This window comes from Heptranchias perlo, chromosome 37, assembly GCF_035084215.1.
Source record: "Heptranchias perlo isolate sHepPer1 chromosome 37, sHepPer1.hap1, whole genome shotgun sequence".
In the NCBI taxonomy this organism is placed as follows: Eukaryota; Metazoa; Chordata; class Chondrichthyes; order Hexanchiformes; family Hexanchidae; genus Heptranchias; species Heptranchias perlo.
Window position 1 is genome coordinate 219,523 of NC_090361.1, and position 16,342 is coordinate 235,864.

At 46.3% G+C, this 16,342-nt stretch overlaps 1 protein-coding gene across 2 annotated transcripts; it reads right to left on the minus strand.

Moving 5' to 3' along the window:
- Positions 1-334: 334 nt before the first annotated feature.
- Positions 335-14,169, minus strand: elof1 (elongation factor 1). 2 transcript variants are annotated; one of them, XM_067972882.1, is made up of 5 exons: positions 14,082-14,169; positions 7,020-7,140; positions 4,091-4,214; positions 2,784-2,854; positions 335-550 (listed from the first exon to the last, which is right to left on the minus strand). In XM_067972882.1, the coding sequence occupies exons 3-5, from the start codon at positions 4,204-4,206 to the stop codon at positions 486-488; spliced, it is 252 nt and encodes an 83-aa protein (XP_067828983.1). In that variant the 5' UTR covers positions 4,207-4,214; positions 7,020-7,140; positions 14,082-14,169; the 3' UTR covers positions 335-485. The 2 variants fall into 2 exon arrangements, with proteins under 2 accessions (XP_067828983.1, XP_067828984.1); XM_067972883.1 differs by lacking the exon at positions 7,020-7,140 and having other exon boundaries at positions 14,082-14,152.
- Positions 14,170-16,342: the final 2,173 nt, after the last annotated feature.

Sequence of the window (16,342 nt, forward strand, 5' to 3'; positions counted from 1 at the left end):
CGGGAATGTGGAGTTGAGGTAAAAATCAGATCAGCCATGATCTCATTGAATGGCGGAGCAGGCTCGAAGGGCCAAATGGCCTACTCCTGCTCCTATCTCTTATGGTCTCATAGGGCTCAATCTTAGCAGTACCTGGTCATTACATCATCTCTGTCACACTCGGCGGTGACCTGCACCAGCGGTGCTTGGGTTTCTCAGTTTAAAAAAAGACATACAAATAAACGTGCCCATATACAGACTGATTGGTGAATGGATAATACACTCTCTTCTACTTAAAGGCAAGGAGCTATCCATTAAAACTTCAAACTTAAAAAGTAAAAGCACACACGGTGAATGGAAGAATTCTAACCTTTTAATAGCCTGCAAACAGTCCCAAGCATCACAGAGGACTCAGCATGAACTCAAATTATTTACAGTCAGCAAAAAAGAAACCTGAAAAACACATTGAAGTAAAAATGTAAAAGTGACTTGAGCCAAGTCACTAACTACTGGTTTGCTGCTTCACAGGCATCAATCCAATCACTGTAAACATCCACCGGCTCCGACAGGTCTGAATAGCAACAGTTAAAGATAAGCCAGCAGGGATGAAATGAACACTCAAAGTCAAATAACATCTGGGTAATGCCCAGCCCAGCACACAGCAAGTAGTATGTGCACAGCCCCAGGAGGGGGGAAAGGGGGAGACTGATAGAGAGAGAGAGAAAAACACAGCAAGTAGTACCTGCACTCGTCACTGCCTCCTTGAAGAGGAAGTAACCCCAATTGTTCCATCTTCCTCTCTCCCCAACCGTCCCACCCAGCGCCCTCATTGGGAGCTAATCTCACCAATCATCCCACCCAGAGCCCCCAATGGGAGCTCAATCTCCCCAATCTCCTTTCCGTCATGCCTCCCACCACTGACCCCTCGGGCTCTACCAGCAGATCAACAATCACCACTCTTCCCCACATTTCCTTCCAGAACGTCTGTTCACTCATGAACAAGGCTTTTGCCATCCATGACCTTTCTGTGGATGATTGCAAGTTCATCCTGGCTTTGACTGAAACTTGGTTCATGGATGGTGACACCCTCCCCCTTACTGAAGGCTCCCTGCCTGGCTATATGTTCAATCACCTACCCCATCCAAATGCATGCAAACCCCCTTCTCCTCTGGTAGCTTCTCCTTCTTTGAGCAACTCACTTTGTTACACCCCTTTCAATAATAACTTGCATTTATATAGCACCTTTAATGTAGGAAAAATGTCCCAAAGCACTTCATAGAGACACAAGGAAAAAAATGAATGCTGAGCCAAAAAAGGTGATTTTGAGTGGTGACCAAAAACTTGGTCATAGAGGTGGGGTTTAAAGAGGGTCTTAAAGAGGGAAGTGGAGCTGTGGAGGGATTTAAGGAGGGAATTTAAGTGCGTGGTGCCTAGGCGGTTGAAAGCAAGGCCACCAATGGTGAGGCAAAGCAAGGGGGGCTACACAAGAGGCTAGAGTCAAAGGAACAGAGTGTTTGGGGGCGCGGGGGAAAGACAGTTGTAGGGCTGGAGGAGGTTATTGAGATAGGAGGGGTGAGGTCATAAAGGGATTTAAACACAAGGAGGAGAATTTTAATTTTGATCCATTGGGGAACTGAGAGCCAATGTAGGTCAGTGAGCACAGAGATGATGGATGAGCAGGACTGGATGTGGGATAGGATACAAGCAGCAGAGTTTTGGATGAGCTGAAATTTACAGCGGGTGGAGGATGGGAGACCAGCCAGAACAGCATTGGAATAGTCGAGTCTGGAGATGAAAAAGGTATGGATCACATCCAGCTTTACCACCTGACTCGAGCTCTGCACTGCCTGTGTTGACAAACTGCTTGGCCGACATCCAGACATGGATAAGCTGTAATTTCCTCCAGTTAAACATTGGGAAGACTGAAGCCATTGTCTTTGACCTCCATTCACTCACCACCAATTCCGTTCTTCTCCCTGGCCATTGACTCGGGCCGTAACTTCGGTGTCCTATTCAACCCCAAGCTGAGCTTCTGATCACACATCCTCTGCATCACAGCCACCAAGTCCATAACAGTGCCCGCCTCCTCCTCTAACTCAGCCCATCTTCTGTTAAAACCTTATCCATGCTTTTGTCGTCTCCAAACTCAAGTATTCTAATGACCTTCTGACTCATCTCCCACCCTCTGTAAACTTCAGCTCATCCAGAACTCTGCTGCCTGTATCCTATCCTGTTCACCCATCACCGCTACATTAGCTACTGGTCCTCCAATGCCTCAAATTTAAAATTCTCGGTGTTTAAATTCCTTCATGGTCTTGCCCCTCCCCATCTCTAACCTCCTTCAATGCTACACTCCCTCCCCCTCCTCCCCCAACCTCTACGTTCCTCCGACTCTGGCCTTGTGCTCCCCCATTCCCTCTGCCCCACCATTGGCAATATTATCTTCAGCCGTCTAGGTCCCATGCTCTGCAATTCCCTCCCTAACCATCTCTGCCTCCTGCTCCTCCTTTAAGGCCCTCCTTAAAACTAACCTGACTAAGCTTTTGGTCACCCGTCCTAATGTCTTCTTGTTTGGTCTGACGTTCATTTCTGTCTGAATACGCCTCTGAAGTGCGGTGGAATGTTATTTCTACATTAAAGGCACTAAATAAATGCAAGCTGTGTTGTTGAGACCCCCGGAGAGAAAATACGGACATTGTGTGTGGGGGTGGGCGGAAAGGAGGGGGTGGAGATTGAATGTACATGCAAGTAAACAGTCCCAGAATCTCTCCAACCACCCTATTTCATTTTTAAATGAAGGATACACGTTATTGGAGTTTGGAATTCTTCTAAACACACAGTGCAGGATATGATCCCCGTATTCCGTGCGCGATCCCTGGAGTGGGGGTGGGAAGTGGGGGGGGGGGGGCGAGGAAAACATTAAAAACAACTACAACTTAACATGAAACTCGACACTTTCCTTTCAGAAACTTAAAATGTGGCTCCAATCACCCCCCCAGCCCGCAAACAATGTGTTCAGCCCCAGCCACAAGGTACAGCCCGTGAGACTATCTCCCAGGGTCACAGAAGTGGTATCTGCCGATAGTGAAGCACAGAACTCTGAACAAGACAATTGTTTCACTAAGACGCAGAGCGGTGTCCCGCAGGATCAAATCAAATCAAATCAAATCAAACCAAACCAAAGCTGTGACATCTGCAACCCTCCCTGGCCAAAATGTTGGCAGCAGGCCTATCAGTCCATTTGTCACAATTATTCTTGCACCGCCCAAGAAATGTATGAAAGTGGGCACTGTCAGGTGAATAAGCAGCATGTTTCTATTTGTAAAAATGGATTTTTGTCAGTGTTGAATTTTTAAACTTATAATCTTTGGAAGAAACACCAAGTATTCCTCACAGGAAAAGCCACGAGCTCTGAGACCACACAGGCGAGCTCCACCAGGCTTCATAAGGTGCAACTTGTAAAGGAAAACACAATAAAAGGTTTAAGGTGCGAATTAGGTTAAATGGCCCCAGATTTCACATTGTACAGCAATCATCAGATACCATTTTCAAAGATTGGCTATACAATTAATACTTGAATAAAGGAAATGTAGCCTTTTGTTTCATTATAGTTTCAAAGGATAGTGAATGATATTTTTGTGTTTGCAGGACAATGTTAAATTAAATGATTCGTTGTTTTATACTGTATACTGTTCATTTAAATATACTGGAGTTTCCATCTAATGGAGTTATGTTCCATACACCTTTTGAAGAGGAGAATCACAGGGCAGCATGTGATATATTCCAGTAGCGTGCAGAGAAATGTCTCTTGTAATCTCTGAGTCCCGCTATCATTTACCTTGTTATTCAGCACAAAAAGATAGACTCCAGCTCACAGGGGATGCCAGGTCCGCTTACACGACTGGCCAGTGACATTGAACCCAAGAACATATCTAGAGTTAAAACCCCAAAACCTGACGCACCGCAAGATCCTTAAGGAGGAACAACTCTGCTGAATGCACCAATTCGAACAGTTACATGCAACTTCCAAGTACACTGACCAGGTACACGTGCAGTCTGGCACCCCGCCAAGCCTGACATTCTAACAAACCTGCTGATGTCACACACTTACATCTTAACATCACACGACTTTTCGTGGTTACAGAACGGACACGTGAACTGTGTTTCTAGAGTCCCAAGCACTTTCTTCTTGGTAGGAGGCTTTCTCTTTGATTTCCTGCGCCCCATTGGAACTTCTGTGAAATACAGGCAAGTGGGAAAATACTTCAAATATCTGTTAATCTTGTAATCATACTTTGTAAATAAGGAAGCTGCCGTGGCCTGCTTGCCCCACTGCTGCAGGGATCATCAAGCAGCCTGTTGGGTCACAGGGTCTCTTGCCCACATCCTGGTGCCACAGAAGTCTTGGATGAAACTCCAGCCATTGGTGTTGGATTAGGCTCCGTGAACTCCCATGGAATTGTTGCATTTCACCATAAATTAACAGAATATCTCACACTGCAAGTGTGACTACCCAGCAAGTTATGAAGGCTGTTTGGGTTTAGTCAGCATGAATGGAAGTGTTGAACTGTCCATGTCAGCTTAGCTTGGTTAGTAACACTCTTGCCTGTACCAGAAGGTTGTGGATTCACGACCGATTTCAACACGTGAAACCATAATCTAGGCTAGGTCAGGGGGAACTGTTCTTTGGATAAGATGCTAAACCAAGGTCTCACAGGCCTGCTCAGACGGACATTAAAGTCTAATGGGAAGATATTTAAATAAACCATCTATTGGTTTAGAGCCAGAGTCTCTATCTGATGGAATATATATTCAGTCCACTTTTTGAAGAGAGGAGAATCACAGGGCAGCATGTGATACATTCCATTAGGATACTATTACAACAACAGCAACTTGCATTTATAGAGCACCTTTAACATAGTAAAATGTCCCAAGGCTGGAGCAATTATCAAACAAAATTTGATACAGTGCCACTTAAGAAGATATTAGGACAGGTGACCAAAAGCTTAGTCAAAGAGGTAGGTTTTAAGAAGCGGAGAAGTTTAGGGAGGGAATTCCAGAGCTAAGGGCCTAGGCATCTGAAGGCACAGGGGGGTGGAGAGAAGAAAGTCAGGGATGCGCAAGAGGCCAGTCTTGGAGGAGCGCGGAGATCTCGGAGGAGCGCGGAGATCTCAGAGGGTTGTAGGGCTGGAGGAGGTTACAAAGATAGGGAGGGGCGAGGTCATGGAGATTTGAAAACAAGGAGAATTTTAAAAATCAAGGCGTTGCCAGACTGGAAGCCAATGATCAGTCAACACAGGAGCGATGGGTGAATGGGACTTGGTGCAAGTTAGGATACAGGCAGAGTTTTGGATGAGCTCAAGTTTGCAAAGGGTACAGAGAAATGTCTCTGTTGCAATCCCCGAGTCTCTTCAGAGAGATGAGATCAAATGGACAGGAAGATCAAGGCTGTGGAATGCACTACCGGATGAAGCAGAGACCAATTCAACTCTTAAGAATAGGTTGTATTGGTGGTTGAAGAAATGGGGAATAAAGGGCAATGGGAACAGGTCGGGTACAAGGGATTAGCATACTCAAGTGAAGGATAAACACCGAACGGCCCATCTCCATGCTGTAATTTCTATGTAGATGAGGATATAAAATAGGCAAGTGTTCTGCTCACCCTGCACCACATCTCCAATCTGCCTTATGATAATTTTTTTAATGTCAGTCTGGTATCTGACACACAAAGTGTCTCCAAAACACCCAAAAAGGTAGTTTCTGTGTCGCTGATAGAGCACACTCTCCCCTTGGGTACACACCCATTAAATACAGAGCTTAGACGCAGGCTGACAAGAAACAAAGCTTAAGGCCTCTCAATAGGGGTACTGCTGGAGTTTAATCAGCTAAAATGTACAGCTTAGCAGCACAGAACACTAGTAAGCTTCCCATTCTCAAACTAGGACCAGCCCCTTTGTCAGAACATTGGCATTCAAAATTATGTGGAGTTGAGTAGAAAGACTCTTGGTCCCCAGTGACAGGTTTATCTCAGATCCCATTAATGGGCCAGGCTGGATGGTCAATCAGGTGCGCCCTGCAATAATCTACATCTGCCAGGATCACATGTCAGATTTCTTAGTCTGCCACAGAACCTTGACATTATTCTGAACTTCCAATACCAGTTGTGTCATCTTATAGCCACCTCAAACTCAAGAGGCCCTGTTTCCCATGGGATAAGTGCAGGGCTATGGAAAGGAAACCCAGGCAGGGTGTTTAATGGACAGCCGATCCAATCCTGCCAGTTTCACACCCCTGCCCAAGTTGAAATTTCCACCCATAGCTGCTATAAATGTCATCACTCTGGTCACCAGAACTCTATAGAGTGATTTAAATCTACAGAGCAATCTTTCCACACCCACATACGATTTTTCAGTTAACTGAATTTACCAGACCCAATGACAAAATACACAGCGGGAACAACACCACCTGCACGTTCCCCTCCAAGTCACACACCATCCCGACTTGGAAATATATCGCCGTTCCTTCATCGTCGCTGGGTCAAAATCCTGGAACTCCCTTCCTAACAGCACTGTGGGAGAACCTTCACCACACGGACTGCAGTGGTTCAAGAAGGTTGCTCACCACCACCTTCTCAAGGGCAATTAGGGATGGGCAATAAATGCTGGCCTCGCCAGCGATGCCCACATCCCATGAACAAATTTTTTAAAAAGCACCAGACACCTGGGTCACTCGTCAAGTCTCACAAATTAGGGAAAGTGAGTCTCATTCATCCTGTAACTTCGCTGTACCACATGGTGGGGTTCCACTGTCCAGCATTTCCCCATCACTGTGTGAACACTAGATGATTTCTTCCAGTGGACTAATGCACACTAGCCATCCCTGTGACCTCTCAGACTCAGGCCACCAATTAGATGAAAGTTTAGTGCAGTGGACTAACAGCTGGAGTCAGACTGTCCAAACAGCACTCTAACGTAACCATCCAGTCAGTGGCAGCACAAACCTGTACGGCACTGCACCAAACAGACAACAAAATACAACACCTCAAAGGTTCTCCAAGTCCTTCCAAGTTACTTTTGATGTAAAAGGTCGGCTCCAGATCTGAGTATCAGCAGCTTGCAGCTGTCACGTTTCCACGAGAATCTCCCAGTAGCATTTCACTCCCTGTGAAGAGAGGGTCTTCAGTACATAACACAATGTGTAACCTGCCATATAATATGAACAGTACCTACACTGAGCTAGGATGCAGGATTTCATCCAGGGTTTGGAGGAAGATCAGGACCAGATATTGTACAAATTCTGCAAGTGTCATGTTGCCTATAACTCAAGGGTTCTGCACTTGTCTGAAGTCACCATTTATGTAATGTTAGACACGATGAAGCTGTGCTGGCTTTGCTACAAGCCCAAGCATGTCATCATCTGTGATTGCAGGTTAATTAGTTCTTTGTAACATCCTCTCACTGGTAACACATCACATAATGGAGATTTTTAAATGAGACCACCTACAGTCATTTTAATCTAACAGTGCTACCCCTTAGATTAAAAAACTGTATTTTAAAAATACAAAATCTTCACTCAACGTTCATGCATGTTATAAACAAAGACAGCATACAATTAATCAACAGCTCTTCACCTTTGGTTTGTGTGTGTTTGTGCGCTGGATCATACATTTTGTAGAGAATTCCCACTGATGTACCATCATGAATGGAAGCCGTGGGCACTCAGATGATGTCACAGGCCAGAACACTGGGAAACATCAAACTGTTCTTTTCAAATACGTTTCCACTACTGAGCACTGCATTGTAGGGATCAAACATAGAACTCTTGCATTGGAGTCAGAAGGTTGTGGGTTCAAGTCTCATTCCAGAGACTTCAGCACATCATCTAGGCCAACACAGTGCAGTACTGAGGGAGCGCTGCACTGTTAAGAGGTGCCGTCTTTCGGGTGACTAATTGAGGTGTTTAAGATGATTAAAGGAGTTGATAGGGTGGAGAGAAACTATTTCCTCTGGTGGCACAGTCCAAAACATGGAGCATAACATTAAAATTTAGAGCTAGGGCATTCAGGGGTGATGTCAGGAAACACTTCACACAAAGGGGAGTGGAAATCTGGAACTCAGTCCCCCAAAAAGCTGTTACATAGAACAGGAGTAGGCCATTTAGCCCATGTTCCATCGTTCAATGAGATCATGGCTGATCTGTGACCTAACTCCATATACCCACATTAGCCCATATCCCTTTATACCTTTGGTTAACAAAAATTTATCAATCTCAGATTCAAAATTAGCAATTGAGCTAGCATCAATTGCCATTTGCGGAAGAGAGTTCCAAACTTCTACCACCCTTTGTGTGTAGAAGTGTTTTCTAATCTCACTCCTGGAAGTCCTGGCTCTAATTTTTAGACTGTGCCCCCTAGTCCTAGACTCCCCAACCAGCGGAAATAGTTTCTCTCTATCTACCTTATCAGTTCCCCTTAATATCTTGAAAACTTTGATCAAATCACCCCTTAATCTTCTAAATTCCAGGGAATACAACCCTAGATTGTATAATCTCTCCTCGCAATTTAACTCTTGGGAGTCCAGGTATCATTCTAGTAAATCTACACTGCACTCCCTCCAAGGCCAATATAGAACCATAGAAAAGATACGGCACAGAAGGGGGTCATTTGGCCCATCGTGTCCGTGCCGGCTCGAAGAATAACCAGGTGCCCATTCTAATCCCACCTTCCAGCACCCGGTCCGTAGCCCTGCAGCTTACAGCACTTTAGATGCAGGTCCAGGTACTTTTTTTAAGCTGCAATGCCCAGAACTGAACACTGTACGCCAGGTGTGGTCTAACCAGGGCTTTGTACAGCTGTAGCATAACTTCTACCCCCTTGTATTCTAGTCCTCTAGATATAAAGGCCAGCATTCCATTATTTTCTGTACCTGATCTATCCTTTTTAGGTCCAAAGTGGATGACCTCACACTTGCCTAAAATGAAATCCATTTGCCACAGTTTTGGCCTTTCTCTTAATCTATTAATATCGCTCTGCAATTTTATGCTTCCATCTACACTGCTTACAATGCTGCCTATCTTTATGTCATCGGCAAACTTGGATATAGGAACATAGGAACAGGAGTAGGCCATTCAGCCCTCGTGCCTGCTCCACCATTTGATAAGATCATGGCTGATCTGTCATCTAACTCCATATACCTGCCTTTGGCCCATATCCCTTAATACCTTTGATTGCCAAAAAGCTATCTATCTCAGATTTAAATTTAGCAATTGAGCTAGTATCAATTGCCGTTTGCGGAAGAGAGTTCCAAACTTCTACCACCCTTTGTGTGTAGAAATGTTTTCTAATCTCGCTCCTGAAAGGTCTGGCCCTAATTATGTGGCTTTCTATCCAGTCATCGAAGTCGTTGAGGCCTGTTGAGACTTGGGATCAATTGGAAAATTTAAAAACTGAGATTGATAGATTTTTGTTAGGCAAGGGTATGAAGGGTCACGGAACCAAGGCGGGTAGATGGAGTTAAGATACAGATCAGCCATGATCTAATTGAATGGTGGAACAGTCTCGAGCTGCTGAATGGCCTCCTCCTGTTCCTACGAGATGTTAAACTGAAGCCTTCTCTGGTGGACGTAAAAAATCCCATGGCACTTTTCGAAGGAGAGCAGAGGAGTTCTCCCAGTGTCTTGGCCAATATTTATCCCTCAACCAACATCACTAAAACAGGAGATCTGATCGTGGTCTCATTGCTGTTTGTGGGATTCTTCTGTGCACAAATTTGGCTGCTGTGTTTGCTACATTACAACAGTGACTTCACCTCAAAAAGTACTTAATTGGCTGTAAAGCGCTTTGGGACATCCTACGGTCATGAAAGCCGCGACATAAATGCAAGCTCTTTCTTCTTATTGGCTACGACATGAGGAGTCCCTGATTTTCCATGGGATCATCGACTTCCACCTGAGCTTTTTTTTAATTCGTTCATGGGATGTGGGTGTCGCTGGCGAGGCCGGCATTTATTGCCCATCCCTAATTGCCCTTGAGAAGGTGGTGGTGTGCCGCCTTCTTGAACCGCTGCAGTCCGTGTGGTGAAGGCTCTCCCACAGTGCTGTTAGGAAGGGAGTTCCAGGATTTTCACCCAGCGACGATGAAGGAACGGCGATATATTTCCAAGTCGGGATGGTGTGTGACTTGGAGGGGAACGTGCAGGTGGTGTTGTTCACATGTACCTGCTGCTCTTGTCCTTCTAGGTGGTAGAGGTCACGGGTTTGGGAGGTGCTGTCGAAGAAGCCTTGGCGAGTTGCTGCAGTGCATTCTATGGATGGTACACACTGCAGCCACTGTGCGCCGGTGGTGAAGGGAACAAATGTTTAGGGTGTTCGATGGGGTGCCACTCAAGCGGGCTGCTTTGTCCAGGATGGTGTCGAGCTTCTTGAGTTTTGTTGGAGCTGCACTCATCCAGGCAAGTGGAGAGTATTCCATCACATTGTAGATGGTGGAAATGCTTTGGGGAGTCAGGAGGTGAGTCACTCGCCACAGAATACCCAGCCTCTGACCTGCTCTTGTAGACACAGTATTTATATGGCTGGTCCAGTTAAGTTTCTGGTCAATGGTGACCCCCAGGATATTGATGGTGGGGGATTCGGCGATGGTAATGCCGTTGAATGTCAAGGGGAAGTGGTTAGACTCTCCCTTGTTGGAGATGGTCATTGCCTGGCACTTATCTGGTGCGAATGTTACTTGCCACTTATGAGCCCAAGCCTGGATGTTGTTCAGGTCTTGCTGCATGCGGGCTTGGACTGCTTCATTATCTGAGGGGTTGCAAATGGAACTGAACACTGTGCAATCATCAGCGAACATCCCCATTTCTGACCTTATGATGGAAGGAAGGTCATTGATGAAGTAGCTGAAGATGGTTGGGCCTAGGACACTGCCTTGAGGAACTCCTGCAATAATGTCCTGGGGCTGAGATGATTGGCCTCCAACAACCACTACCATCTTCCTTTGTGCTAGGTATGACTCCAGCCACTGGAGAATTTTCCTCCTGATTCCCATTGACTTCAATTTTACTTGGGCTCCTTGGTGCCACACTCGGTCAAATACTGCCTTGATGTCAAGGGCAGTCACTCTCACCTCACCTCTGGAATTCAGCTCTTTTGTCCATGTTTGGACCAAGGCTGTAATGAGGTTTGGAGCCGAGTGGTCCTGGCGGAACCCAAGCTGAGCATCGGTGAGCAGGTTATTGGTGAGTAAGTGCTCTTTAATAGCACTGTCGACAACACCTTCCATCACTTTGCTGATGATTGAGAGTAGGCTGATAGGGCAGTAATTGGCCGGATTGGATTTGTCCTGCTTTTTGTGGACAGGACATACCTGGGCAATTTTCCGCATTGTCGGGTAGATGCCAGTGTTGTAGTTGTACTGGAACAACTTGGCTAGAGGCGCGGCTAGTTCTGGAGCACAAGTCTTCAGCACTACAGCCGGGGTGTTGTCAGGGCCCATAGCCTTTGCTGTATCCAGTGCACTCAGCCGTTTCTTGATATCACGTGGACTGAATCGAATTGGCTGAAGACTGGCTTCTGTGATGGTGGGGATATCGGGAGGCAGCCGAGATGGATCATCCACTCGGCACTTCTGGCTGAAGATGGTTGCAAACGCTTCAGCCTTGTCTTTTGTACTCACATGCTGGACTCCGCCATCGTTGAGGATGGGGATGTTTACAGATCCTCCTCCTCCCGTTAGTTGTTTAATTGTCCACCACCATTCACGACTGGATGTGGCAGGACTGCACAGCTTTGATCTGATCCGTTGGTTGTGGAATCGCTTAGCTCTGTCTATAGTATGTTGCTTCCGCTGTTTAGCATGCACGTAGTCCTGAGTTGTAGCTTCACCAGGATGGCACCTCATTTTTAGGTACACCTGATGCTGCTCCTGGCATGCTCTTCTACACTCCTCATTGAACCAGGGTTGATCCCCTGGCTTGTTGGTAATGGTAGAGTGAGGAATATGCCCAGCCATGAGGTTACAGATTGTGCTGGAATACAATTCTGCTGCTGCTGATGGCCCACAGCGCCTCATGGATGCCCAGTTTTGAGCTGCTAGTTCTGTTCTGAATCTATCCTATTTAGCACGGTGGTAGTGCCACACAACACATTGGATGGCAGCTGCACAGGTAGTGTTTGGGCCCTAATCCTTGATTAAAAAGGGAGAAAAGGATAGGCTGAGTAATTATAGGCAGTCAGCCTTACCTCGATGGTGGGCAAATTATTGGAAACAATTCTGAGGGGCAGTATAAATCATCATTTAGAAAGGCACGAATTAATCAAGGACAGTCAGCATGGATTTGTTCAGGGAAGGTCGTGTCTGACTAACTTGATTGAATTTTTGAGGCGGTAACAAGGAGGGTCGATGAGGATAGGGCATTTGATGTAGTCTACATGGATTTTAGCAAGGCTTTTGACAAGGTCCCACATGGCAGACTGGTCAAAAAAAAGTAAAAACCCATGGGATCCAAGGGAAAGTAGCAAGTGTGATCCAAAATTGGCTCAGTGGCAGGAAGCAAAGAGTCATGGTCAACTGAAGTTTTTGTGACTGGAAGGATGTTTCCAGTGGGGTTACACAGGACTCAGTACTGGGACCCTTGCTTTTTGTGGTATATACTAATGATTTAGACCTAAATGTAAGGGGCATGATTAAGAAGTTTGCAAATGATACAAAAATTGGCCATGTGGTTGATAGTGAGGAGGAAAGCTGTAGATTGCAGGAAGATATCAATTGACTGGTCAGGTGCGCAGAAAAGTGGCAAATGGAATTCAGTCTGGAGAAGTGGGAGGTAATGTATTTGGGGAGGGCAAACAAGGCAAGGGAATACACAATAAATGGGAGGATACTGAGAGGTGTGGAGGAACAAAGGGACCTTGAAGTGCATGTCCACAGATCCCTGAAGGTAACAGGACAGGTAGATAAGGTGGTTAAAAAGGTATATGGGGGAAACTTTTCTTTATTAGCCGAGGCATAAATATAAGAAAAGGGAGATTATGCTAGAACTGTATAAAACACTGGGGGTTAGGCCACAGCTTGAGTACTGTGTACAGTTCTGGTCACATCATAGGAAAGATGTGATTGCACTAGACAGGGTACAAAGGAGATTTATGAGGATGTTGCCAGGACTGGAGAATGTTAGCTACAAGGAAAGATTGGATAGGCTGGGGTTGTTTTCTTTGGAACAGAGAAGGCTGAGGGGAGATTTAATTGAGGTGTATAAAATTATGAGCAGCCTAGAGAGGACCTATTTCCCTTAGCAGAGGGGTCAGTGACCAGGGGGCATAGATTTAAAGTAATTGGTAGAAGGATTAGAGGGGAGCTGAGGAGAACTTCTTTCACCCAGAGGGTGGTGGGGGTCTGAAACTCACTGCCTGAGAGGGTGGTAGAGGCAGAAACCCTCAACTCATTTAAAAAGTACTTGGATGTGCACCTGAAGTGCCAAAACCTACAGGGATACGGGCCAAGTGCTGGAAAGTGGGATTAAACTAGATAGCTCTTTTTCAGCAGTCAGTGACACGATGGGCCAAATGGCCTCCTTCTGTGCCCTAATTTTCCATGATTTTATAACCCGGTCTTCCCCCTTCAGGCTGCGCTACATGCCCCGTGCATTATTAACACCAGAGGTAGTATGCCTCGGGAATGCAATCCAGCCTGGGGAAGCAGTGAGTTACACACCGGCAGAGAGCCCCCGGCTCCACGGCCTATAGGGGGAGGCGGTACCTCACTATTCCCACCCCCAGGCTGCTTCCGCACTCCATGATTGGACAGGGAACGTTAAAGACGGACTCCGATTGGTTTCAATATCCATCAATCTAAGTAACACACCAATACAAACCCGAGTGGAAGGATTTCAGCCTGTCAATCACAACCCGCCAGCTTCTCATTGGCTCCCACCCCTTCCGGTAGCCCTAGTACAAAGCGCACCATCCGATTGCCTGACACAACTGCCCATCATAGCTTCACACATCACCCGATAACCATTGACATTGTGAAGTTAAAGCTTTAGCCCCTTCACAAGCTCGGTTAGAATTTATATGCTATCTTGGACAGCACATGAAGGTTCCGACAATACCTGCAGAAAGCACCGCCTCCCTCGGACAGCTGTCCGGCTCACCGCCTCACTCCGGGGGAACACGAGGCTGTACTTCAGGTACCGGAATTCCCACCTTTCTACACATCCCATTGGATACCGCGCTCCTACCGTCACCGCTGATTGGCAACCGCTGCTGTCAATCATCAGCTGGTTTGGCGGGGCTAGGCCTTGCTGTCTGTCGCTGCGATTGTGATGTCATCGATCCGACCGTTAGATTTGAATTTGAAGCGCGCGGGGTTACAACACGGGGAGGGAAGATGGTGATCACCCGAATCCTGTCCCACGCCTGCCCTCCAGCCAGCCACCACCTTTCCCCTGCCCTCCAGCCAGCAGGTAGCCACTGTAAACCCTCTCCAAAACTATAAACATGGCTGAATGTTGCAAATGCTATATATGGGGGTGTGCCTCTAACTAGGGGCAGAGGAAGGTCCCTCACCTTCCCTTAATGGGGGTGAGCCCTCTCCCTCCCCTAAATGGAGGAGTACTGTAAGAAGCTCTATTTGTCCATTCTCTAATTTCTGTATGTTGTCCTGTTGTGGCCAGTCCACGTCACTGATATTCATTAGAGCAGCTAAGTTACATCTGGTAACTACAGGATGACTTGAGCCTGTCAGTTGGAAAAGAGGGTCTTACATTGGGAGGAATTGGCATCATCTGTGGCATAAACACAGAAAAAGGTAATGTGGGAATGGAGATACTATTGTCCAAATTACTGGCATCAAATTAGGGGGCTTGAGAACTGTGAAGAATTTAGGAGACTACTGGTTAGGGGAGTGGGCAGATAGCAGATGCAGAGAAATATGAAGCAAGACACCCCAAAATGGTAAATTTCTCAATGAAGATAGGCAGGTTTGAAAAAGCCATAAAAAGGGCAAATGAGATTGAGTGTCAGATACAGGGGCATTGAGAACAAAAGCAAGGAGGTGTTAATGAATCTGGACAAGATGTTGGTAAATTCACATCTGAAGTACTGTGCAGTTCTGGGCATGCTATTATAGAAAGGATAATGGTGCCACGGGAAAGGGGCGTCATCAGTTTACCAGGGTAATATTGAGACTGAGAGGATATTGTTATTATGAGATTTGAAAAATGAGGTCTGTGTTCACTGGAGTAGAGAAGGTTAAAAGGTATGTGTTCAAAGTTTTGAAACAATTTACCTTCTGGACAGAGAATCCAGTCGCATCCACGTTGAGTACATGCTCCATGGTGGGCTGCAGAGTGCTGATGCCGTTTACTAAAACACCACAGAAGCTGGAAGACTGCTCCATACAGTCAGATGTGGTACGGCAGCTCTTGGGCAGGCTGTCCAATGACTCGAGCGATTGCTGGTGCACGCGAGAGATCTTTCTGTGAATACTAGGCTATTAAAGCCTGCATCTCTTCAGCAGAGCTAGGATCTGAGCTTGCCCTCCACCCAACCAACCGTCTCCTGCTCTGTCCTTTCCAATATCACCAGCTCACTTGCTGAGTGATTCATCCTTGGCAGACCCCTCCAAGTCACGTCTAACCCACTTGGGGAGCCAATTTCTGTGCGGGTGCTTGGAGAGGATGGAGCAAATCACAGAGATTTTCCTGAGGGTGGTTCCCCCTCCACGCCTTGTGCTTTGGGGCCTGGGTCATGGGATGATCCTGAAAAAAGGGGAGAGGGACAAGGATCAGCAAGTAATAGGAAGGTGAATGGTAGCATATTGCAGATTGCCTGAGCAAAGAGAAAAGGTAAGTGAACCAGCCAGACACCCTGTTGCATGGTCTACAGCCTCACTGTGCCTGTAGCATCATATCCTGCCTGCCCCAGTGATCTCCAGTGCTTCCTCTGTCGAAAACTTAAACTTAATATTACTTATTCTATACAATGCATTAACTCCCAAACACTTAATTCAGACAAGCAAGAATTTATTAAGAAACTTGTACAAGTGGAAGAGAGTGCCTCAAACAATAGTTGAGGCTACGTCTTCGCTGAGTTCAAGAAACAGCTCACGTTTATACAGTTCAGTAACTACGCCCATCTGCTACAGAATATGGGCGTACACATACATTCTTTATTGGCTCAGGTAGTTGGTCAATCGAGTAGTGAGCCTGCCCCCTCCGTACATCCATAGCCCTTTATTATCTTGGCACGTAGGCCTCGTAAGCCTGAGCATTCTCATCCTTCCCACATTTCTGTCCTGGTTATCAGTAGGGCTGAAGTCAGTCTCAAGGCCACATGGCCTTTCAAGAAACTGTATTCTCATTATATTTTT

Excerpts from the sequence above, each read along its gene's own strand:
- elof1 (XM_067972882.1), bottom strand. The coding sequence starts at position 4,206 with ATGGGGCGCAGGAAATCAAAGAGAAAGCCTCCTACCAAGAAGAAAGTG. Across the intron at positions 2,855-4,090 it reads AAGTCGTGTGATGTTAAGAT|GGATCGCGCACGGAATACGG; the intron begins GTAAGTGTGTGA and ends CCCCCACTCCAG. Across the intron at positions 551-2,783 it reads ATTCCAAACTCCAATAACGT|ACCTGTCGGAGCCGGTGGAT; the intron begins GTATCCTTCATT and ends GTTGCTATTCAG.